General features: G+C 41.3%; 1 protein-coding gene, 1 long non-coding RNA gene and 1 pseudogene across 2 annotated transcripts; all 3 read right to left on the bottom strand.

Moving 5' to 3' along the window:
• Positions 1-3071: 3071 nt before the first annotated feature.
• On the bottom strand, positions 3072-5235 carry LOC118942934 (uncharacterized). The gene is made up of 2 exons (XR_005038614.2): positions 4090-5235; positions 3072-3768 (listed from the first exon to the last, which is right to left on the bottom strand). It is a non-coding gene; the product is annotated as an uncharacterized LOC118942934 (long non-coding RNA).
• A 1458-nt stretch (positions 5236-6693) lies between these two features.
• LOC149973228 (placenta-specific gene 8 protein-like) lies at positions 6694-8351 on the bottom strand (annotated as a pseudogene).
• A 1835-nt stretch (positions 8352-10186) lies between these two features.
• Positions 10187-17042, bottom strand: LOC110500535 (cornifelin homolog B). The gene is made up of 4 exons (XM_021577939.3): positions 16876-17042; positions 11896-12012; positions 11503-11657; positions 10187-10772 (listed from the first exon to the last, which is right to left on the bottom strand). Exons 2-4 carry the CDS (start codon positions 11999-12001, stop codon positions 10650-10652), a joined length of 384 nt encoding a protein of 127 aa, XP_021433614.2. The 5' UTR covers positions 12002-12012; positions 16876-17042; the 3' UTR covers positions 10187-10649.
• Between the last annotated feature and the right edge of the window lie 8764 nt (positions 17043-25806).

Here is a 25806-nt window from a genome sequence, read left to right as displayed (position 1 = left end):
AAATATCCCCATAACATGAACATTAAATGAAAGAAACCGGTATTCAAGGCACCATCAGTAGACTATATTTTCTATTTTAGCAAAAGTGGGCTAAATTTACTTCAAAGAAAAAACAATAATAGCAATTTTCTATCATCCACTCAACTGAAATATTTTTAAAATATAATTGGATTGAAATACAAAAAAATAAAGTGCAAAAATCTATTAATCAAAAACAACACTTTGTTTAAGGAGAAGTAACATGCAGTGAAAACAAATATTAAATTTTAACTTTTAAACTTGAACTGAGTAAAAACTCTAAATATGTGATTGCACAGTAATGTTCACTTGTTTGAGGTTGAGGGTGATACTTGGTGGTGTCCCATCTTTTCCACAAGTTCATCAATGTTCGGGGTAAGGCTCTGAGCTGAAGAAATCCTCAGAATTGAGTGGAGGTGTTCAGCAGTAAGTCGACTTCTGTGTGATGTTTTGTTCAGGTTCATCAAAGAAAACAGTTGTTCACACAGGTATGTGCTGCCAAACATAGACAACGTTTGAGCAGCCTGGATGCGCAGCTGGGGCATTGTGCCGGGGAGGAAACGGGCGAACTCCGCAGCACCCACTGCCGCATATTTTGCCCTCAGTGCATCATTGCATTGGAGGTCAATCAACTCCATTTGGAGGTTTGGTGGTGAGCTTTCCACGTCAACAGCAAATGGGTTACCGAGCAGTTCCAACCTGCTTTTTTGTGCTTCAAAGTCAGCAAATCGGCGTCGAAAGTCAGCGGCAAGCATACCTATTTTATCAGCCAACTGTGTGCTCGGGAACGCACTGGTAGAGAGCTTCTCTTTCATGGTCTGGCAGCTGGGAAAGTGGCTCAAATTTTCTTTCCGCATCTGCGTCTCCCACAGAGTCAGTTTGGTTTTAAATGCCTTCACTGTACTGTACATATCAGAGATGACACGATCCCGACCCTGCAGCTGCAAGTTTATTGCATTCAGATGACTCGTAATGTCACACAGAAAAGCCATTTCACACAGAAACATTTCGTCTCGGAGTTGTGTTGTGTCTTTCCCTTTGCTGTCCAAGAACAGACAAATCTCCTCACGAAGCTCGAAACATCTTTGAAGCACCTTTCCCTGGCTTAGCCATCGCACCTCTGTGTGATAAGGCAAATCACCATGCTCCGTTTCTAACTCCGTCAGAAATGCCTTGAACTGGCGGTGATTCAAACCTTTGGCTCTGATAAAGTTAACTGTGCGCGTGATGATGCTCATTACATGCTCCATTTTCAAGGCTTTACCGCACAACGCTTCCTGGTGTATGATACAATGATAAGCTGTCAGCTCACCTGTCGCGTTTTCCTCTTGCATCTTTTCCCGTATCTTCGCCACCAGTCCGCTCCTGTGTCCACACATCGCAGGTGCTCCGTCGGTTGTCAAACCCACGAGTTTTTCCCAAGGCAGCTCCATCTCATTTACACATCTTGACACCTCTTCATACAAATCATGCCCCGTAGTTGTGCCATGCATAGGACGTAAAGCCAAAAACTCCTCTGTCACGCTTAGGTTGGAGTCCACTCCGCGGATGAAAATTGACAACTGGGCAATGTCAGAAATGTCGGTGCTCTCATCCACAGCCAAGGAATATGCAATAAAATCTTTTCCCTTTTTCACAAGCTGCTCTTTTAGATTGATGGACAACTGGTCTACTCTCTCGGCAATGGTGTTTCTGCTCAGACTCACATTTAAAAAGAGTTGCCTTTTTTCTGGGCAAACTTCGTCACAAACTTTAATCATGCAGTTTTTGATGAAATCCCCCTCCGTAAATGGCCGGGCTGATTTAGCGATCTCTTCTGCCAAAATAAAACTGGCCTTGACAGCAGCCTGGCCTTGTGATTTGGCTTTTTTGAACAGAGCCTGTCGAGATTTGAGGCCTCGTTTTAATTCCTCTGCCTTTTGTAGCCTTTGTTCCATGTCCATATTCTTGTTTTTGTCCGCGTGTTTCGTTTCATAATGTCGTCTCAGATTATACTCTTTCAGTACCGCCACACTTTCTCCACACAGAAGACACACAGGTTTTCCAGCTACCTTCGTGAACATATACTCCGACTCCCACCTTGTTTGAAACCCCCGGTTCTCAGTATCCACCTTCCGTTTTGCCATTTTTGATGGGTATCTGAAAGTTAATTTTACTGTGATGCTGACGACTGCTGTGCCAATAAATATTGAAATGAAGCAGCCTACTGCTCGGTGCGTCACCTTTGCATTGTGGGAAATGTAGTATTGGTGCGTGTAAAAGATCTGCGGGCTGCCGGCTTGCTGCGGGCCGGTTCTAATAATAAATCAAGATCATCCCAGGGGCCGTAAAAAACCTTCTTGCGGGCCGGATGTGGCCCGCGGGCCTTGACTCTGACATATGTGCCATAGACGGATCGAGTGGTTTCAACAGAGAGACGACAGAGAAAGACATCTACATGTAAATAAATATATGTTGCATTTCGTATCCGAATGAGCGGTTGTTAGGGTGCTAAATATTCATATTTACGGTGATCGTAGTTTCCAAATGTATGTAAGATAAGTCCACACTAAGTCTCCTGCTCTTTATCTTTCCCCACCCCCTTTTCATTGTGTAACAAGCCGTCATATCATGCCAGTCCACTAGGGACCTGTTTTCATTGCATTATGTTAGAAAATCAATAACCTATACCGTGTGTGTTTATGTATATCTGTGTGATTATTTACTTAGTTAGTAAATAAATAAGTAAGCCAATTTGTGTATTGCTGATTCATCACTTAGGGTTCATGCAGATTTACGAAGTCAACGACGTTCAGAATGATACTGATAATTAATAATTGACTGTTATGGATGTAAGAGATCATCTTTAGAGTTTAAGTTGGGAGATAGTAACTCAGTAAATAACTTTTCCCCTGGTGCCCCAAATTCCTAATGAGTTAATTGTTACATGATTCATTTAATTGAGTAATCATTAAACGTAGTGGGTAATTATCTGATAAATAGCAGTCATCACATTAATGATAGTCAGATCCTTGCCCAATAACTACAGGCTACAGTATGGAGAGATGACAGAGTACGCTTTTTAAATGTTTTATTTGATTTAACTAGGTAAGTCAGTTAAGATCAAATTCTTATTTTCAATGATGGCCTAGAAACAGTGGGTTCACTGCCTTGTTTAGGGGCAGAATGACAGATTTTTACCTTGTCTGCTCGGGGATTCGATCTTGCAACCTTTCGGTTACTAGTCCAACACTCAACCTGCCGCCTTTGAATAGTTCAGTAGCTTACAGAGTAATATGAGAAGAATGCAATTGCTGAATTTATGCAGATATTCTAAACTAATGTTTTGATAACTTTCAAATTAATTAACAGGCCCATGTAAAATAAACAGCCCTTCACATAATACCGTAGAATCAGGGTTCTGCTAATATAACAATGTGCACCTTTCATTGTCGTTCCCAGCCGATACAGATACTGTGATTATCTGCATTTGGTCTAGTGGAATTGGGGCGACCTTGGCAAACATGTGGTGTCCCGTATACAATAGGAGTTTCCAGATCCTGGTGCAGAGCACACAGGGTTTGTCCCACCCCATATTGACTGATAACATTGCATTCAATAATTAAAAAAAATACATGTAAAATGTGTGTCTGGTAAGATTGTAATGCCAAGTGCCAGGCCTCTCTCCCCAATTCAGACATCAGTATCAAGCCTGTCTATCAGTCTGGACTTCATCTTGAAAGTCTCCATGTGCTGACTCCATACATGTTTCTGTGAACACACACACACAGTCACGGTTATATTACCAACGGAAGTTAGGATAGGTTATATATCTGAGAAACAAACATATACTATATAGAGGTTTGAACAGGTCAGATAAAAACAACCCTATCAATGGCGGTTATGATTAGCATGGTGGAACTAACCTGATCGCTGCATTCACCTTTCAATTTCACTCCCGATATCATACGTGAAGTGAAATAGAATGGCAAATGCAGCGATCAGGCTGGTTCCACCAGGCTAAGTTATGAAGGTGAATAGGGACAAAACTCTAAACGGTTTTGACCTTTGACCATTTATAGGAATGCTCACAGCGAGGGCATGTCTTCATGATGCTGAGGGTCCGTTTGCTGGTCTTCTCTATGTTGCATGTTCAGCTGCAAATTGGACATTTCTCATAAACAAAATGTACTTCCTCATCTTATGAGGTGGTGCTGACTGGGAGCGCCGGTAATACAAGGGCCAGCCAAGTGGTCAATTATTATCAGGAAAGGACAAAGCTTTTCGATAATGCACTTCACAACCAAAATGACTTACTACTTGTATCTGCTTAGCTGGGTAATTAACCTTGACCTACTAGTTTATCAAACCTGGGTAATTACAACTTTTCACACAACACACATTACATTGTTGATGAAGCTGTCTGTGTCATCAGGGCAGTACCTCTGGTCAAGTTAATTTTATGCTTTACAGATGTTGACTGACTAGCTCCAGATTGGATTAGATTCAGGCCGGTGACGGTTTGTTGTTCCTAGTTCATTGTATTAGTCAGACTTAGAAATTAATTAGCTACCATCATAGCTGAATCCATTATTTAATTTTGCCCTAAACAATACAGAATACACTTGTATGAGCTACAAACTGACTTTCAAATCCGACTTGTAGTAGGGTAACGTTAGTTAGCTAGCCTGCCTTGCTAGCGTTATCAAATGATAAATTGTCATGAGGTAGCTAGTTAGTTATCCAACTAACTAACTACGTTAATGGTAGCCAAAATATTAGCTAGCCTGCCTCACTCTATCAACAGATAGCTAACGTTACCTACATAACCAGCAAGAATGTTATATAGAGTCCTTGGCTAAATTACACCAGCTAGCTAGGACATGATGTTCCAGTATCTATAGTTATATGCACCACCACCATTTGATGCACACCAAGCTAGCGTTACTGGTGCAGACTAGGGGAGCGACAAACTCCAACCACCTATTCAGCATACTAGGCTACGAGTACTAGCACAGCTAGAAAAATGAGACTAGTTATACAAATCTTTGGTCCTTTGGCAGGGCATGCAAACTATAGAACTTTGGTTTCCACTAGTTACCGCAGCCACAAAGTCAAAACTTTGTCTGTGGAGGCATGATCAAATGTGTATAGGTATTTTCAGTCTCAAACCGGCGGGAGGCGATGAAACAACAGAGCCCCATTCAGTGAAGGGAAGCGGAAGGACGATTTGCACGTGGAGAATGGCAAAAGGAAGCACGATTTGTTGATATTGTAATCCAAACCCAACCTTAATTTACTTGTTGTCACACACAGGTTCCAAACTCAGTTTTAGACTAAACTGACTTGATGACCAAAATGATCCTATTTACACTTTGTAGTACATTTTAACACTAGAATACATGTTTCTGACTCATAATGATGCTTCGTAGGCCTTTTTAAGGGGAGTCTCTCTTACATTTTTTTGTATTGTCAAATTTTCAGAAACAGGAGAATAATAGTTTAGAGTTGTTTAGCGAACAATTGTTTATTTTGTTTAACAACAAATATACAAGTTGCAGGATAATAGTTTAGAGTTGTTTAGCGAACAATTGTTTATTTTGTTTAACAACAAATATACAAGTTGCAGGCAAAGTAACATTTTCTTTTTCACATTAACACATGGTAGTATTTGGTATAGATAATGTTTTGATTAAAATGTATTTGACAATAAATCCATTTGACATTAGATGGACTCTTCCCTTCACTAATGTACAGCAATGTCCTTCTATGTTTTGGAAAGTCAGAGGGAGAAGGGAGAGAGGGAGGGTGAGAGAGAAAGACAGAGAGAGAGAGAGAATGGAATTGAGAGCGAGCGAGACAGAGCACACTATGCTCAAACCCTATACCCCAACCTGTGCACTCCATTCTGCCATTTCTGGTCTCTTGGCCGTTCTACCCCTACAGGGGGTCAGCTCCTGCTCAGCCCAGTTAAAACTTCTCAGTCCTGACACACCAATGGTGGAACAAGCTTCCCCCTATCGTCTGGACAGCGGAGTCCCCAACCATCTTCCGAAAATGTATAAAACCCAATCTCTTCAATGAGTATCTGGAATAAATCCCACAGGGCCTCCCACCCTCCTTTTCCTACCAACACTGACTTTGAGGATAACTATAGTACTTTATTGACTGAAAATGTACTTGCTACGACTGTGATATGTGGTTGTCTCACCTATGTTAAGATGAATGCGCTAATTGTAAATCTGACTAAAATGTCAAATGAGGGAGGAAGGGACGGAGAGGGAGGGAGGGAGGACACAGCAGAAGGAAAATAAACGTGAGCTTTAACGATGATTAAAATCACAGCACATGAGTCACTGTGACTGTTACCACAGTCGTATCAGAGGGCTACAGCCTCCCCCTCTAACTTGCTCTGCTGGCCTTATCCAACGACATTGACAACTGCCTGGCTCTTAAGTTAACAGAGACGCTAAACTGTAGTAAGAATAAGTGATCACAGGCTTGCTTAGAATGGTGCTAGGCCATCATTGCAAATAAGAATTTGTTCTTAACTGACTTGCCCAGTTAAATAAAGGTTAATAAAGGTTCATTAAATTACATAGTGTGAGTGCTACAGGCTATGGTATTTAAATGTATTCTATGGTTAAAGCTATTTATATGTTTTCATAATTAACACTTACATAATCTACATTTAACAAATTTCCATCTGCATTGGGGCATTGACATATATTGGGAGCATAATTTTTAAAAGAGTTGAAAGATTAGATACCTTAGCTTTTACCACCAGAGGGCGTGGCTAACCCCGTGAGGTGTGTTTGCAGGGTCAAAGGTCAAAGGTTACCTGAACCTAGTGGCCAAGACTGCCTGAGGGGTGGAGTTGATTATAGGCTGAGAGGATATGACCCGTGGTCTGAGATGTATTGACCCCAGGCTGGGAGGCCATCGCCATGTTCTGACCGGGCAGCATCACGGACTGGGCGTTGATGACTGTGAAGGTCTGTCTGCGTCTCTTGATCTCCCGGGCCAGCTGGCACCAGGAGCAGATGTTGCAAAGGGTGGAGTACACACAGTCCGCCATCATGTCACCCTTTAGAGAGACGTGACATGTGACTTAAATACTATAATCTCAAACAGTCATTATCTTTTGATCTTGTAGGCGTCATGTTTAGTACTCTATAGTGTTTCTAGTCACAAACAGTTGCAATAAGGTATCTGCAAGGGTACCAAACCTGGAATACTGTATGATTACATTGACTGCTAAAACTAAGCTCAAACTTCATGTGACTGAGTTCTATTATGGAAAAGCCAGAGACAGCGAGTGCTTTCTGCCTACCTCCGGACTTTCTCTCTCGCTTGACCACCTACCTCAGATGACCACTCAAGCCATGAACTTAATGACTGTCCATCTCAGATGTTGTTTTTTTAAATTACTTGTCTTTTTTTGTGCTTTGGAGTGCTTTGAGATTCTTTGAAAAGTGCTAAATAAGTTGAATAAATTATTATTATTTGTATTATTAGGCACAAGCCCACATAAGCCCTCATGTGCTGTGGAGAATGCACTGCCTCACGCTTACACAAAGTCCATAAGCTTAGTCTGATAGTCTCCCTTTAGTATATTCATTCAGGCGTTCAGACTAATAGTACAGCTCTCAATTTGTTAACCTACATGAATGGCATAGCGGTTGCACACCGCCACCTTCATGGACATGGACACGAGGGGTCCGGGAAGACACCCCTACCAGCCAGGGTAAATCTCATTAAGATGTCCAGCAGGGGGAGACAGAAACACTCTCCGAACGTTGAGGTGGTAGTGTAGGCAAAACAGGGGAAGCACCAGTAGGCAAAACAGCCTGAGGATGGGGTGAGAGTGTGCAGGGCAGAGAAAAGATCTGCTAGCACTGATAGGAGACGTATCTAACTCACCGTGATTAGTAGCGTGTAGCGCTGTGTTTTTATGAAGTTATTTTGTATGCATGGAATATAAAGAGTGGTTGTATCAAGAGGTTGATGTCTCAAAATATGCCATGTTTTAATAAGACATTCTGAAATACAGATGTAAACTGAACTCTGACCGACAGACTCACAGACTTGTAAGTCGTCGAAGCAGCCACAGATGCCAGTGCTCCACTGGTTAGAGTGGGTGGCTTTTAGAGCTGGTGTCTAGGGCTGAGGAGGCTGAGACTGTTGGTTGTTGCTGATTATCACGTGTGTTGCCATGGTGACTGGCCAGCCGCTCGACTGAGGAGGAAGAACATGAACAACAAGCAACAACAATGGACTGTTACTTTTTCCTAACTTTTGGCTCTATCTGCAACTCAATGCCAACTTGTGTCAAAAATGAAATACGTTTTACTTGGCTGCAACTTGCTTTTTAACGGCTTTGCAATTCCTTCTATTGTTCAGGGATGCTGATTCCGACCCGAGTTTTAAGCGTGCATAAATGGAACGTAATTCCCTTTTTATGCACTTTTCTCTCTGTGCATATTCTGACATCAAACTTAAGCATGAGAATAGCGTGCTATTCACCTGCTATTCGTTTTGGGGGAGATCGAATAAATGAAGATGTGGCGGAGGTGTGTCTGACCTTGACTTAATTCCCTAATAATTCCACCACCTTTATGCACGAGGAAACTATGAATATGGTCTTCCCGAACCATAAATTACATTTAGATCTTCTCAAGCTCTGTCAGGTTACATGGGGGAGGGTTGCTGTGTGGCTATTTTCAGGTCTCTCCAGAGATGTTAGAAAATAGTTAAATCTTTGATTCATCAGACCAGAGAATCTTGTATCTCAGGATCTGAGAGTCCTTTAGCTGCCTTTTGGCAAACTCCAAGCGGGCTGTCATATGCCTTTTACTGAGGAGTGGCTTCAGTCTGCCACTCTACCATAAAGGCCTGATTGGTGGAGTGCTGCAGAGATGGTTGTCCTTCTGGAAAGTTCTCCCATCTCCACAGAGGCACTCTAGAGATCTGTCATCGAGTGACCATCGGATTCTTGGTCACATCCCTGACCACGATCCTTCTCTCCCGGTTGCTCAGTTTGGCCGGGCGGACAGCTCAAACTTCTTCCATTTAAGAATGGAGGCCACTGTGTTCTTGGTACCCGTCCCCAGATCTGTGCCTCGACACAATCCTGTCTCGGAGCTCTACGGACAATTCCTTCGACCTCATTGCTTGGTTTTGGCTCTGACAAATATATATAGACAGGTGTGTGCCTTTCTAAATCATGTCCAAACAATTGAATTTACCACAGGTGGACTCCAATCAAGTTGTAGAAATATCTCAAGGATGATCAATGGAAACAGGGTGCATCTGAGCTTAATTTTGAGTCTCATAGCAAAGGGTCTGAATACTTATGTAAATAAATTTTTATAAATTATCAAACTTAAAAACCTGTTTTAACTTTGTCATTATGAGGTATTGTGAGTAGATTTGAGATTATTTTTTTTAAATACATTTTAGATAAGGCTGTAACATAACAAAATGTGGAAAAAGTCATGGAGTCTGAATACTTTCCTTAGGCACTGAATGTATATATATATATATCTGTTTTTCCTTGTTAATCTTTCATAACTTTCTCTCGTAATACAATTGTATGTTTCTGCAATACAATGGTCCAGTTTTAAAAGGGTTTTGGAAATGTATTTATGCGGACCAAACATACTGTATTTAGCTGTTGACAGGGAGGAAGTTGTGAATGTGAACTACCTGTGACAGCATGATGAAAGATGAAGATTGGACATTCCACAACACCCAGACTAGCTCGAAATAGTACACGTGCCTGAGTGACGTTACATGGTGAGGGGTTTGGTGCCAGTGAGTGATTTATTAGAGTCAACTGAGGATATAATGTGTAGTCCACGATAAGTATGATATTGTTGGTATTCCATTCACATATGTCTTATGATATTTAATATGATTAGTCTAATGACCATGATGAAGAGGAAGATTGATATATGATGATGGTGGTGTGCGACTGTGACAGAGAAGTCCGCAACTGGCCGCGGGCAGCGTTTGGAACACATGCACACTCGTCGCCGGCTCCGTTATCAGCTACGTTAGCAATGTGGTTCGACACACAAGTTAACTTCGCCATCTTAGTACCTACATTACACACTTTATTACACACTTTAGTCTTACCTCCCGTCAGTAACAGTTTGTTATGGTATACATAATATACAGACACGCGTTCATGTTAAGCAACGTTTATTGTACTTATCAATGTTATGAATGAGCGCGCTGTTTGTTTGCTTCTATTCCTCTCTCCGTCTCTGTAGCTTCCTGTTATGCTGGGATAAAGACCAGAGCTATGGCAATAGGACTGACTGGCTTTGTAGTGCCTGTTCAGTTTAAAGGGGAGGGGGGCATGTTGGATGGAGCTGTTGATGGGGCACCAATATATTTTTAATTAATTATAATATTTTCCTCCTCTTTTTTTTATTTATTTTTTTTAAACTGTCTTATACTTTTGATGGCAGTACCGTTGTTTTTCTTCCAGATTCATTATGTAAATAAACACCCTTGCACAGAAGTACTTTTGCTGGTCCACCATCCTTTTATTTGATAGAGGTGAGGTTTTTCAGTTTGCCTTCTGACCTACTCAACGCGACAGTGATGATGAAGAGGAGTATGAGAAAGAGCGAGGTCTTTCCTTATCTTGTGTGTGCATTGATGAGAGTGATGGGTTGGAGGCGGGTCTTCATCTCTCGTGACATTTGACACCAGGTGCAGGGCAGGCAGAAGAAGGAATAGACACAGTCATTACACATGGTGCCCTGTTAGGGAGGAGACAGAGATACATCGTTACACATTATAACTGATCTAAGATTAGTGGAGAGACAGAGACACTCCACATTACACCTGATTAAGGATCTGTTAGTACTGGCTACATTTGTCAATCAATTACAAAGAGAGGGTAGAATATCTGATTGGAGTTCAGCACTATGACATCATCAGAACATTATGTATTACTCCCCGACTAGCCTGGTCCTCAATCTGTTTGTGCTATCATTCCAACTCCTTGTTTGGCATGACTGGGAGTGGCAAGGAATGGAACGTTAGTGCAGACAGACTGGTACCCAGGCTACTCCCTGAGCAAGAAGTTACGGAAAACTGGTTAGGACAGTTCTGAGATCAGATTAGAAGTTGGCTAAGGTGAGGGAAACATCATGAATTACTGGAGAGATGGAGGGACTGATAGATGTAGACTACTACGAGACATTACACACGTTCACACGAACAGTGTCAAAGGAACTGGGAAATATACCTAATTTCTATGGACACAACATTTTTCCATAATACAACATCTTCACCAATAGTCATACCTGTACATATTGCCTATAACTATAAGGCCCAGAGTATTTCCTGGTCAGATCATATGATCAGTCAGGAACAACCCAGGGCTCTAGTCATAAGACATGCCAAGCTAAGTCAGTAAAATACATCTAAAGCAAACATCAAGGCTTCAGAGAATAGACTAGTGCATGAGGTTCTGTGTGTCCGTACCTCGATGCCGTAGCGCTGGCGCATGCCCACCCTCATGGACATGGTGGCTGGGGGGATGTAGCCGAAACCGTCTAGCAGAGGCAGACACAGACACTCCCCAGCCTCTCTCGCTGTTATACAGGTAAAACAGGGGAAGCACCAGAACGCAAAGCAACCTATAGAAGGATATAGAGGACAAGAAATCACAGTGAACAGGATGTTCTCTTTGTTGATTGATACAAGCATAGTTTATCGATTGAATGGAATCGAGTGGTAACAGACGCACACGAACACATGCAAGCACGCACGCACGCACACACACACACACACACACACACACATACACACACACACACACACACACACACACACACACACACACACACACACACACACACACACACACACACTTACACGAAGACATATCCTGGGTGCAGTCACAGATTTCGGAGCTCCATTGGTTTGATGTGACGGCCTGAACAAAGTGATTGGGCTGCTGAATGACCATCTTCTTTGACATGGTGGCAGTGTCTGTGGGGATTTTAATTTGTTTTTTATGACAGGAGTCACACCACCAGCAAACTAATATGAGAGGATGTTTCACACTCCACAATAATAGTGCTATATAGTTTTCAAGATAGTTTGTGAAGTCAAACTGAGTTGAAATTCTTCATAATGCTGTATGTTCATTACACAAAAGTCCAGTGCTAAGTGCTTACTGTATAGTTGTCCCCAGACTAAGCTTTGTTTAATAACTGTTTCTTTGAAAATGGCAGCAATCATAGTCTGAGGTAAACTGTAAATTACGATTACATACCGTAATATCCCACTGGGCACAAACTGGTTTAGTCAACATTTCAACTTAATTTGTCAATTTATTGTGACGTGGAAAATACATTGGATTGGAAAAAAGTAATCAACGCAAACTATTGTTTTGATGGTGGATTTTCAACCACAGGATTATGTCATGATTGTAATTTATTTTCAGCGTATAAAATATGTTGAATTTGTACCTTTGAAACAATATAAATTCTTCAACGTTATATCCAGTATCACAAAAAGACAATTGGCTAGGCAGCACCTCCTACTGGAGAGGTGATCTATCTACAGCTATTTATTGGGTCTCCCATCCCAATTAAACCCAGCTCTGCTTAGCTTTGATATTTGTCACCTATGTGCTAGCTCAATAATGATTGTTGAATGATTTTTGAGAGATCTCTTAACAACTATATTCACTATTGCTATCAAAATCATTCCAAAAAGGTAGGTTTAACAGTGCAAATGAAATGTAACCATACGTTATAAGTAATATATCATCAATGAGACTATTTAGGCCTACATAGCATATTCAAAGTCATCAACAGTCATTGTTTGTATTCCATCCAGGGTTCAACAAAAAATGTACAATATATAGGCCTAGGGCTTCAAGCTTTGGTTGATTTTAAATGTCATCTTCAAGTTAATCATTAATATGTTGGATTCACTTTGGAATTGTGTTTGGTTGTCAATGCAACCAAATATCAACATTTTAAGGAGATCTTCTGCTTGGATAGTTCCATCAAAGTAACACATACATGGCCACATTTTGAGGTTAGCTGTTACGTTCCCCAGTTTCTGTGTTGTTGTGGGCATGTGCATTTCAGGAAACAGAATCCTGGATTCCTCAAGGAGTTGATTGGTCGGCCCCATCGATGATTAGAGCTCTGAACCCTCCCTCTCCTCAGGGGAAACAGCTGTCTTCAATTACCAACTCATTCTCCAGCTGGATAAAAGCCAGTGTTCCTTTGTTAGGAGGAGAGCGCGTATTTGATGTTCTGTGTTGGTTGTTAGGCTGTGAAAGTTTTGTTAAAAGTATTTTATAGCGGCTTTCTGAGGTATGTGTATGCCAATACGACTTAAGAGTTTTTGATGATTGAAATTCTTCACTTTAAGTTAGTAATTATTCTGTTTTATTTGTTCCTGGGGGTGAAGGGGAATGCACATTGGGAGTGTTTAGGCTAGAGGCCTGCGGGCATGCGTAACCCGTATTATTTACTGTGTACGCACACTAGGTAAGATCTGGGCGGACCACCACCTGTATTTTGGTTAGCATGCCAGGAGGTGCTGAAAGATTAGGTAAGTAGTGGGTAGGCAGGTAAGGTAGGAGAGGGTACTCTTTAACTTTAACTTTCTTTGCTTGGGGTCAGTCCAGCCCTTTTCCCAACAATACCGTGTTAGGAGTAATACATTCCCTGTAAAAGGTCATTTTCTCTGGCTCTGTCGTCCTTCCTCCGCACCTACGGCCACATACTTTTTTTCACTCCACAGGGAGTTGAGTTGTAGCAGGGTGTTGCGTTCCCCCTCCAAGAGGCATATGTAACATTAACCTACCTTAACAAATGTCTTACGTAATCATAAAAAGCGTGCATGTTCAAGATGGCATGCATAGGTTGCATGTTTGTTACGATCTTCACAATTGCTATACATTGCCTTCAGAAAGTATTCATACCCCTTGACTCTTTTCAATGTTATTTTACAGGCTGAATCAAATTTAGATTTGTCATTGGCTTATACATAATAACCCATGTCAAAGTGGACTTATGTTTACAAAGGAAAACCTGAAATGTGTTCAACCCCTTAAGTCTATGAGTAAAGACTGGATCACCGGCAACGATATGAGAGCCTATAGGGAGGTCAGAGAACTGGCAGTGTGGTGTCAGGACAACTTTTCCCTCAACGTGAGCAAGACAAAGGAGTTGATCGTGGTCTACAGGAAACGGTGGGTCGAACAGGCCCCTATTGACGGTGCTGTAGTGGAGCGGGTTGAGAGTTTCAAGTGCCTTGGTGTCCACATCACCAACAAACTATCAAACTATCCAAACACACCAAGACAGTCGTGAAGAGGACACAACAAAACCTATTCCCCCTCAGGTCCCTAGATCCTCAAAGTTCTACAGCTGCACCATCGAGAGCATCCTGCCCGGTTGCGTCACCACGTGGTATGGCAACTGCTCGGCATCTGACCGTAAGGCGCTAGAGGGTAATGCATACGACCAAGTACATCACTGGGGCCAAGGTTCCTGCCATCCAGTACCTATATAACTGGTGGTGTTAGAGGAAAGCCCATTAAATTGTCAGACTCCAGTCCCCAAAGTCATAGACTGTTTCCTCTGTGACCGCACGACAAGCGGTACAGGAGCACCAGGTCTAGGACCAAAAGGCTCCTTAACAGCTTCTACCCCCAAGCCATAAGACTATTGAACAATTAATAAAATGGCCACCGGACTATTTACATTGACCCCCCCCCCCCAGCCCCCCCCCCCCTAGTCACTTCACCCCTACCTACATGTGCAAATTACCTCAACTAACCTGTACCTCCTGCACACTGACGAAACGGTAACGGTACCACCTGTATATAGCCTCGTTATTGTTATTTTATGGTGTTACATTTTTAAGTACTTTTGTTTATTTTGCAAGAATTTTCTTAACTCTTCTTGAACTGCACTGTTGGTTAAGGGCTTGTACGTAAATATTTCATGTTAAGGTTCTTGTTGTATTTGGCGCATGTGACAATGTTTGATTTAATTTCCTTAAGTCACAGAATATCCCTTTGAGAATGGTGAAGTTATTAATTACACTTTGGATGGTGTATCAATACACCCAATCTCTACAAAGATACAGGCATTCTTCCTGACCCAGTTGCCAGAAAGGAAGGAAACTGCTCAGGGATTTCACCATGAGGCCAATGATGACTTTAAAATAGTTGCAGAGTTTAATGGCTATGATAGAACACTGAGGATGGATCAACACAATATTAACCTAGTTGATAGAGTGAAAATAAGGAAGCATGTACAGACTAAAAATATTCCAAAACATGCTTCCTGTTTGCAACAAGGCACTAAAGTAATACTGCAAAAAATGTGGCAAAGTAATTAACCTTTTGTCCTGAATGGAAAGTGTTATGTTTGGGGCAAATCCAACACAACACATTACTGAGTAACACTCTCCAAAATTATATAGTATAGTGGTGGCTGCATCATGTTGTGTAAGCTAGTAACCGTTAAGGCCTGGGGACTGGGTTTTAAAGGATGAAACAGAATGGAGCTAAGCACAGGCAAAATCCTTGCGGAGAACCAGGTTGTCTGCTTTCCACCAGATACTGGGAGTGGAATTCACCTTTCAGCAGGACAATATCCTAAAACATAAGGCCAAATCTACACTGGAGTTGCTTACCAAGAAGAGAGTGAATGTTCCTGAGTGGCCGTAACAGTTTTGACTAAAATCTACTTGAAGATCTTTGGCAAGACCTGAAAATGGTTGTGTAGCAATGATCAACAACCAATTTGACAGAATTGATTTTTTTTGTTGTAATGGGCAAATGTTGCACAATGCAGATGTGGGAAGCTCTTAGAGACTTACCCAGAAAGACACACAGCTATAATCGCTGCCAAAGGTGCTTCTACAGAGTATTGACTCAGGGGTGTGAATACTAATGTACAGTGCCTTCGGAAAGTATTCAGATCCCAGACTTTTTTGGTTACTATATGATTCCAAATGTGTTATTTCCTAGTTTTCCTATATTATTCTACAATGTAGAGAATAGTAAAAATAAAGAAAAACCCTTGAATGAGTAGGTGTTCTAAAACTTTTGACCGGTAGTGTATGTAAATCTTATATTTAATTTTTTATACATTTGCAAGAAATTCTAAAAAATAGTTTTTGCTATGTCATTATGGAGTATTGTGTGTAGATTGATGAAAAATAACTATTTAATCCATTTTAGAATAAGGCTGTAACAAAATGTTGAAAAGGTCGAGGGGTCTGAATACTTCCCAAATGCACTGTGAGTGAGATATTTGTGTATTTCAGTTCAATAAATGTGCAACAATTTCTAAAGCATGTTTTGACTTTGTCATTATGGGGTATTGTGTGTAGATGGGTAAGACATTCTTTTGATTTATTCCATTATGAATTCAGGTTCTAACACAACAAAATGTGGAATTGGTCAAGGGGTATAAATACTTTCCAAAGGCACTGTAATAATCTAGCAGAATCTCAAACAGCATTGATCACTTGCACTATGTACTGTTAATGTAATCTCAACTCGAATCAGGTCATTTGGTTCTGATATTAGATGAAGCAATATGATAACACATTTAGATGACAACTAAATCAAATCAGACACTGTTTTTCTATTGGAATTTGGTTGTGCTTTTAGATAGTTGTAGGCATAGTAATAACACATTGGGAATTCAACAAACTTCTGGCTGAGTGGGTGAATAAAGGTTGAAATCTCATTGATCAACGTCTTTACCGAATATTACCAACATTTCCACATTGAAATGACAAAAAGTAGGTAACACGTTAATGACATACAGTATATGCGTAAATATTAAATATTTATGTTTGTCTTACCTGAGTTAGCTTCAGAGAAGAGAAGTGTGAAGTGGGAGGCTGAGTGACTGAAACCCAGTTAGGAAGTGTGGCATGCTTTAATGTAGGACAGAGAACGAAGGAATGTCTCAACAAACACACACACAGAGATGACGAAACCACCCATGAACTGGCCCATCCAGTTTGGCTAAATAGTTTAGACTCTCAGATAGTCATTCCTGATAAGCCCCGTGAGCTCAAAATCTCAAAAGACTACGTGACCTGAGCACGACAAACTTGAAATTATAGGTCATTGTTACACAAAATAGAAAGACAATTTTAAAAAACATGGCTGTGAAATGAAACCATGAGAAGTAATGCACCTAGACTGAGATCTGGTGTTTGGGATGTTTTTGAATGGAAACCCAAGTGTAAATGTTATGACACACAGAAAGTGTTTTAAAAACAGAGTAGAAGTACTCTGAAAGTACTCTCAACGTGGTTCTTCAATCTAAATGTTGGTGTTTCTAAGAGAGTGTCTTGAAAAAACTTGTTTGTGTATCAATGCATGTACAAAACAGCATCAAAACACACAAAGAATGCTTTGGAATCATAGAATCAAATGGTGAAATACAAATATTTTATAGCATAAGTATTGATAATTTTTTCCAGAAATGTTTGACATCTTATTCTACACAACAATTAAACAAATATTTAGATACAGAGCTGCTTTATTTTTCCAACATTTTCTAAAATATGTTAATACTTTAAAGAAGACACTGGTAACTAAATCATTGTCCTATAGTAGTTTAAATAGTCTATAGGCTACAGTTGCCAGGCAAATTGTAAGATTATAAATTATCTTACAATCAAAATGAAATAAAATCAAACTTTATTTGTCACAATGCGCTGAATACATCAAGTGTAGTCTTTACCGTAAAATGCTTACTTACAAGCCCTTAACCAACAGTGAAGCTCAAGAAGAAGAACATATTTACCATGTAGGCTAAAATAAAAAGCCCGGTCGATGTTAATGGAGGCCTGTTCTGCCTGCATTTTCCTGTAGTTCACGATCAGCTCCTTTGTCTTGCTCACATTGAGGTAGAGGTTATTGTCCTGGCACCACACTGCCAGTTTTCTGACCACCTCCCTATAGACCGTCTCATCGTTGTCAGTGATCAGGCCTACCACTGTTGTGTTGTCAGAAAACTTAATCATGGTGTTGGAGTACGTGTTTGGCCATGCAGTCGTGGGTGAACAGGGAATACAGGAGGGGACTAAGTACACACCCCTGAGGGGCCCCAGTGTTAAGGATCAGCATGGCAGACATATTTTTGCCTACTCTTACCAGAGTCCTTAGCTTAGTGATGAGCTTCGTGGACACTATGGTGTTGAAGGCTGAGCTGTACAGTAGTCGATGAACAGCATTCCTACATAAGTGTTCCTTTTGGTCCAGGTGAGAAAGGGCAGTGTGGAGTGCGATTGAGATTGCATCATCTGTGGATCTGTTGGGGCGGTGTGCGAATTGGAGTGGGTCTAGGGTGTCCGGGAGGATGCTGTTGATGTGAGCCATGACCAGCCTTTCAAAGCACTTCATGGCTACTGACTTGCTTGAAACATGTAGGTATTACAGACTCGGCCAGGGAGAGATTGAAAATATCAGTGAAGACACTTGACATTTGGTCCGGGTATGCTTTGAGTACACATCCTGGTAATCCATCTGGCCCAGCGGCTTTGTGAATGTTGACCTGTTTAAAGATTTTGTTCACATCAGCTACCGAGAGCGTTACCACACGGTCATCCAGAACAGCTGGTGCTCTCGTGCATGCTTCAGTGTTGCTTGCCTCAAAGCGAGCATAAACGCATTTAGCTAGTCTGGTAGGCTTGCGTCACTGGGCAGCTCGCGTCCGGGTTTCCCTTTGTAGTCCGTAATAGTTTTCAAGCCCTGCCACGTCCGATGAGCATCAGAGCTGGTGTAGTAGGATTTAATCGTAATCCTGTATTGACACTTTCCTTTTTTGATGTTTCGTCTGAGGCATAGCGAGATTTCTTATAAGCGTACGGATTAGTCTCCCGCTCCTTGAAAGTGGCAGCTCTAGCCTTTAGCTCGATGCGGATGTTGCCTGTAATCCATGGCTTCTGGTTGGGATATGTACGTACAGTCACTGTGGGGACGACGTCGTCGATGCACTTATTGATGAAGCCAATGGCTGAGGTGGTGTATTCTTCAATGCAATTGGTGAGTCCCGGAACATATTCCAGTCTGTGCTAGCAAAACAGTCCTGTAGTGTAGCATCCACGTCACCTGACCAGTTCCGTATTGAGCGAGTCACTGGTACTTCCTGCTTTAGTTTTAGCTTGTAAGCAGAAATCAGGAGGATATTGTTGCCAAATGGAGGGCGGGGGAGAGCTTTGTATGCTTCTCTGTGTGTGGAGTAAAGGTGGTCCAGGATTGTTTTTCCTCAGGTTGCACATGTGAAATGCATTTAAAATTTGGTAAAACTGATTTAAGTTTGCCTGCATTAATGTCCCCGGCCACTAGGAACACCACTTCTGGGTGAGCATTTTCTTCTTTGCTTATGGCCTTACAGAGTTGGTTGAGAGCGGTCTTAGTGCCAGCTTCGCTTTGTGGTGGTAAATAGACTGTTACGAATATACAGATGAGAACTCTTTTGGTAGATATTGCGGTCAACAACTTATCATAAGGTACTCTACCTCAGGAGAGCAATACCTCGATACTTCTTTCATTTTTGACATCGTACACCAGCTGTTATTGAAAAAAAGACACACACCCCCACCCCTCGTCTTACCAGAGGTATCTGTTCTGCCGGTGCATGGAAAATCCCACCAGCTCTATATTGTCCGTTTTATTCGTTCAGCCACGTCTATGCCATTCACTTTGAACTGTTTTTTACAGCTTGAGCAGATGTGCTTATTTTGAGATCAAAGTGAAAGCTGCATGTTGCCACCTGTGCACATTTGTTAATATTTTATTATTTATTTTAACTAGGCAAGTCAGTTAAGAACAAATTCTTATTTTCAATGACAGCCTACCGGGGAACTGTGCCTGTAACAGTAACTGCCTTGTTCAGGGGCAGAACAACATATTTGTACATGGTCAGCTATGGGGATTCCATCCAGCAACCTTACGGTTACTGGCCCAACGCTCTAACCACTAGGGTACCTGCCATTTGTTGTGCTCAAGTCAGTCTTTTGAGGTTTGGAGGTTACGGTGCTTACCAGGAATGCCTGTATCTGAACTATTTAGCCAAAATGGATGGGCCAGTTAATCGGTGGTTTTGCTAGTTAGTGAGTTATTAGCCCAGTTATAGATCATTTGTAGTCAGCAATGGGGGAGTGATTGCTTCCTACAAGAGTACAAAATGTGCATTTCTAGACATCTTTGAAAAGTGAGTCAAGTATAGAGCTTTTTTTTGCCTTAAAGGGGCCGTGTTGTATTTTGAGACAGGCTTGAATGAGCTAAGTAGCCAATAGGCGGAGGGTAGTATAATTGGTCTCATTGTCTGTAATAATGGTATGGGAATAATAATAATGCATTTTATTTTGTAAAGTGGTTTCTTGCATCAAACAACACAACAACATTTTCAGTCACGTCCTTGTCTGAAAGACAGGTGGATAAACAGGTTAATGTCAAGCCCTGCAGGTTTGTTTCAAAAGTCTCATGGAATGTAGGCCTACATTGAACACCACACATTGGCTGCTACTGTAGGCTGAACGATAGAACAAGTTTGTTCTCAGCAGACCTGACATTTGCTCAGTGACGAAAACATTTGCTCACAGCCATTATTTACTCTATCTCTGGAGCAATTGGGACTAAGTGCCTTGCTCAAGAACAGAAAAATTGTTCAACGTGTCGGCACCAGGATTCAAACAAGCCACATTCTGGTAAATGTACCAACTCAGACCAACTCTCTAACTTCAAGGCTATTTGCCACCCCAAATGTGTAGAGAAGGGTGCAATTGCAGCCCGCAATTCAGGATGTTCCTGCATGTGGGTGGTTCTGCATCTGCACAAACGCCTCCTTCTATGCATCAACATAGAGACGGAAGTGGAAGCAAGACATGTCACTCCATAGGCGGTCATGAAATTTTGTCAGCTGGTGATTGGCAAGCAAATAACTGTCGGTCTCACTGTAATTGACAGTTAATTAATGACATTAACACATTTAGGATCTCCTGGCTTCCACACATAGCCTACAAGACATATTAAAAAGTCGAATAAATCCATGCAACATAGCCTACACCTTAACAATAAATCCATTATTCATTTTATACAGTTCTAAAGAAGCATGATATTAAGAAAATGTAGTCTATTTCAGATGAAAAGAATAGCATACTCTGAGTTTTCCTTATATTAGGTCCTGATGTGGCTATGCCAAATTGTTGTGGGCCACACTAGTTCCTTTAGCAGACAAGATTCTCTTATAATTCCATGGTATTGTTTTATATTATTTTATAGTATGAAGAATACAACTGAACAACGCTGAAGAAAAAATTATAATATTTTCTCCAAACGATTTGAGGGAGTGCGCACATGTGGCTATTCTGTGTTGAGCAGTTAACAAAGAAATAGTTACTACCATATGCTTAATTTAGAGTTATTCATGTAACTTTATTTGTTCTACAAACGTTGGGCTATATGTTTAGATTTTTAATACATTGTAAGGCTGCATGATGAGACTATAATGATGATTTGAAAAAGTCGCTTGAAAGGCATTTGCTCAGCTTTTTTTGCGTAGGCTGTACACACTCCAATAGTCTCTCATTCACAATTTGACAAGCGCTTTATAATGCCTCTAATTTCACAGTGGCATCCCCTTTGTGGGCGTAATGCACCCTAAAAAAATCCTTGCTTTTTGCAGCTTGGAGTGCCCTTCTCCCTGAGTGTGCTGCACAATCAGAAGCGCCTCTCACTCACATGGCTCTCCGTCACGTGATCTAGTCTTTCTCACAGGCTACAAGTGAAGACAGACATATTGGGGACGCAACTGGGCGTGTCCTTATCCAAATCTGAGGTGCATACTGAAAACATTGGAAGAACTGTCCACAATTTGCCAGCCAACAAGATAAGTAAGCCTAACGAACAGCAAAAGCACTAGCCTATGCCAATCTACTGTCCCACACAGTACAAAAGTCGACCTATTCTACTGTGTGCGAGAAATAAATATTACAAACAGCCTGGGACAGTTGTGGGATACAATAGATCCCAAATTCATACAACCACTAGCATCAAAAAAATGTTTTTTTATGCAATGTGGCTGATGCAACAGATCAGAACGTTTAGCTTAAAATGTTGATAAACTATTAGTGTATTTGTTCACATTATAAGCGCAGCAATGCGCACACGGTAATAAGCCCCATTAGCGGAAAACACGATTATCAAAAGTGACTGCAAATGCAATTATGCATGTAATGCTTTTATTATAAAGGTGCATTTTTATGGTGAAAAATATCTTCCCCAAACTTGAAACTCACACACTGCTTATGTATGCCAGTTAGGCTCTACACCCCTTGTAAAGTGGGTTAATGTGCTTAATTTTAAGAAGTTATTTGGCTACTTTAGTTGTGATACAAACCTTATTAAAACATATAGGCCAATGGGCTAAGCTACATGAAGTGTGAGACTATGATTCTAAAAAGTCTCAAAAAGAGGCATTGTTTCTTATGCCAGGCAACATTCACAAGTGATAATATATCATTCACAAGTGATAGGCTAATATTGTCACCCATCAGACTAATCTTGATTTAATCTTGTCTTTACATATACTAAATAACATATGTGTGACACTTGTTTTGATTTAGAATGGACCATTAGCATGGATGGAAACAGGGGCCGTGGGGATAAATATATGTCATCTATGCACTTAAAGACACTTTTCCCCGTGATTTATTTTCATGCCAGACAGGTAGGCTACACTCCTGTTGTAAATATAAGCAATGTGCTTAATATTAGAAAAGTTGAGAAATAAATATAGTTGGCCTAGCCTATAGAAAGCTGATGGGATCCTCCTCTTTTTATTTGCGGCCATCACTCTGTTTTCTCCCGCAGTTGCATAGCCTATAGAAATGTTGAGCAACATGAGCTCATGGGCTCTCATGAAGTGTTGGATTAGATTTTCGAATACATTTGCGTTGATGTCAGAGTGATTAGAGGACAATAGAGTGCTGAGTACCAGGCAGTTAGCAAGTTTGGTAGGCTACTAATGACCAGCAGCAGCAGAGCTTGGAGAAGCCTAATTACCATGACTAACGGTCATGTGGAAATTGACTCATTTTATTTCTGGTTCAGTAGAAGTCAATGTGCTAAGCCAAAGAGATAGATAGAGGCCTCTAGTGACCAAAAGGCCATTTTAGCATGGACATTGCCTTTACAGTAAAATGGTAGAAGCCCTCAATCCGCTGCATGGGTTAAGGAAGGATCACATGATTATATCTAGGTCATCAGGAGGGATCAGCCAATGATCAGAGCATTCTCTCCGACCGTACCTGACAATTGTTTTCAATGGTAAACGGGTCTTCTTTTAAAATCCGTCATCTTTGCTATGGATAATTAACACAAAAGTTTGGACATGTACTATTTCCTTTGCAGTTTTGATAACAACGTTACGACAAGGGAAGTAGCTAGCTAGCTAGCTAGCTAGAACACGGTACACAGTGTCCTTTGCCCTCGCCGGGGCCGGTGTCATAGCATACGTTAACTAGCTACTTCTTCTATGGTATTATGGTGGTCTGCAAACAATTGGGTGAATGCCTCCATCTACTGCGCTAGCACTAGGTAGCTACATCCTTCTAAGCTAACCAGGTACTTCCCTCGCCATAATCATGTTTTGTTTAGTCTGATGTTTTGTTATGCCTCATGTTTTTTGTCTTTTTTTCTGTAATTCTAAAGCGACTTTGTGTCCTTGAAAAGCGCTTTATAAGTCCCATGTATTATTATTATTTGAACCAATGGAAATTCCAACATTATTTTCAAATGCTTTATTTAGACATTAGAAACCGGAAGAGAAGGAGACAGTCAGAAGAATAGAACCCCCAACCTCAGGAAATTAACATGACATTTGCTTTGGGAATGTTTCCCACTCAACCACACAACCGCGTATCATGTGAGGAACTTGTGAATCCCATTAAGGTAAAGCCTGGGCCCCCAAGTCAGAAGGGTGCATTCGGAAAGTATTCAGACCCTTTGACTTTTTCCACATTCGGTTACGTTTTTCCACTCATCAATCCACACACTACCCCATAATGACAAAGCAAAAACAGCTTTTTATAAATGTTTGCAAATGTATTAAAAATAAAAAACTGAAATTACATTTACATACGTATTCAGACCCTTTACTCAGTACTTTGTTGAAGCACCTTTGGCAGCGATTACAGCCTTGAGTCTTCTAGAGTATGACGCTACAAGCTTGGCACACCTGTATTTGGGGAGTTTCTCCCACTCTTCTCGGTGGATCCTCTCAAGCTCTGTCAGGTTGGATGGGGAGCGTCGCTGCACAGAGATGTTCAATCGGGTTCATGTCTGGGCTCTGGCTGGGCCACTCAAGGACATTCAGAGACTTGTCCCAAGCCACTCCTGCGTTGTCTTGGCTGTGTGCTTAGGGTCGTTGTCCTGTTGGAAGGTACCTTCACCCCAGTCTAAAGTCCTGAGTGCTCTGGAGCAGGTTTTCATCAAGGATCTCTCTGTACTTTGCTCTGTTCATCTTTCCCTCGATCCTGACTAGTTTCCCAGTCCCTGCCGCTGAAAAACATCCCCACCATGCTTCACCGTAGCGATGGTGCCAGGTTTCCTCCAGATGTGGCATTCAGGCCAAATAGTTATTGGATTCATTAGACCAGAGAATCTTGTGTCTCAGGATCTGAGAGTCCTTTAGGTGCCTTTTGACAAAGTCCAAGCGGACTGTCATATGCCTTTTACCGAGGAGTGGTTCCCTTATGGCCACTGTTCTCCTGGAAGGTTCTCCCATCTCCACAGAGGACCTTTGGAGCTCTGTCAGAGTGGCCATTGGGTTCTTGGTCACCTCCCTGACAAAGGCCCTTCTCCCCCGATTGCTCAGTTTGGCCGGGCGGCGAGCTCTAGGAAGAGTCTTGGTGGTTCAAAACTTCTTCCATTTAAGAATGGAGGCCACTGTTCTTGGGACCTTCAATGCTGCGAACATTTTTTTGTTGTACCCTTCCCCAGATGTGTGCCTCGACACAATCCTGTCTCGGAGTTCTGACAATTCCTTTGAACACATTGCTTTTTTTTTGTTCTGACATGCACTCAACTGTGGGATCATATAGACAGGTGTGTGTCTTTCCAAATAATGTCCAATCAATTGAATTTACCAAGTGGACTCCAATCAAGTTGTAGAAACATCAAGGATGATCAATGGAAACAGGGTGCACCTGAGCTCAATTTCAAGTCTCATAGCAAGGGTCTGAATACTTGTTATTTTATTTGTAACACATTTGCAAACATTACTTAAAACCTTTTTCGCTTTGTCATTATACGGTATTGTGTGTAGATTGGAAAAACGTTTATTTCATCCATTTATCCAAGGCTGTAACGTAACAAAATGTAGAAAAAGTCAAGGGGTCTGAATACTTGCAGAATGCACCGTATTTCTATTCAAGGCAATATGTCAACTTCAAACATTGTGCTATCTTAAATTGTCTCACTCTTAAAGGGTAGTCACAATTGAGAATTCAAGCCTGTACAACTCTGATCATGAAGCACCACTATAAGAGTTGGTCCCGCAACCTGCAACCTATTGTTCAAGAAAACACCTTAACACAGAATCATGCATTTTCCTAGATAGACATTAGCATAACTGGTGGATCACATTGTCACGAACCGGCTCAAAGCCCGTAACAAAAGGGAGACAACGTGGAGAAAAGGAGCAACAAAATATATATTTATTAAATTACGTAAACTAAATACAATATACAATGGTGTGTAATCAGTAGTGTAAG

Source organism: Oncorhynchus mykiss, chromosome 21, assembly GCF_057628025.1.
Source record: "Oncorhynchus mykiss isolate SJ-2025 chromosome 21, ASM5762802v1, whole genome shotgun sequence".
NCBI lineage: Eukaryota > Metazoa > Chordata > Actinopteri > Salmoniformes > Salmonidae > Oncorhynchus > Oncorhynchus mykiss.
This window is presented reverse-complemented; position numbering and strand designations above follow the sequence as displayed.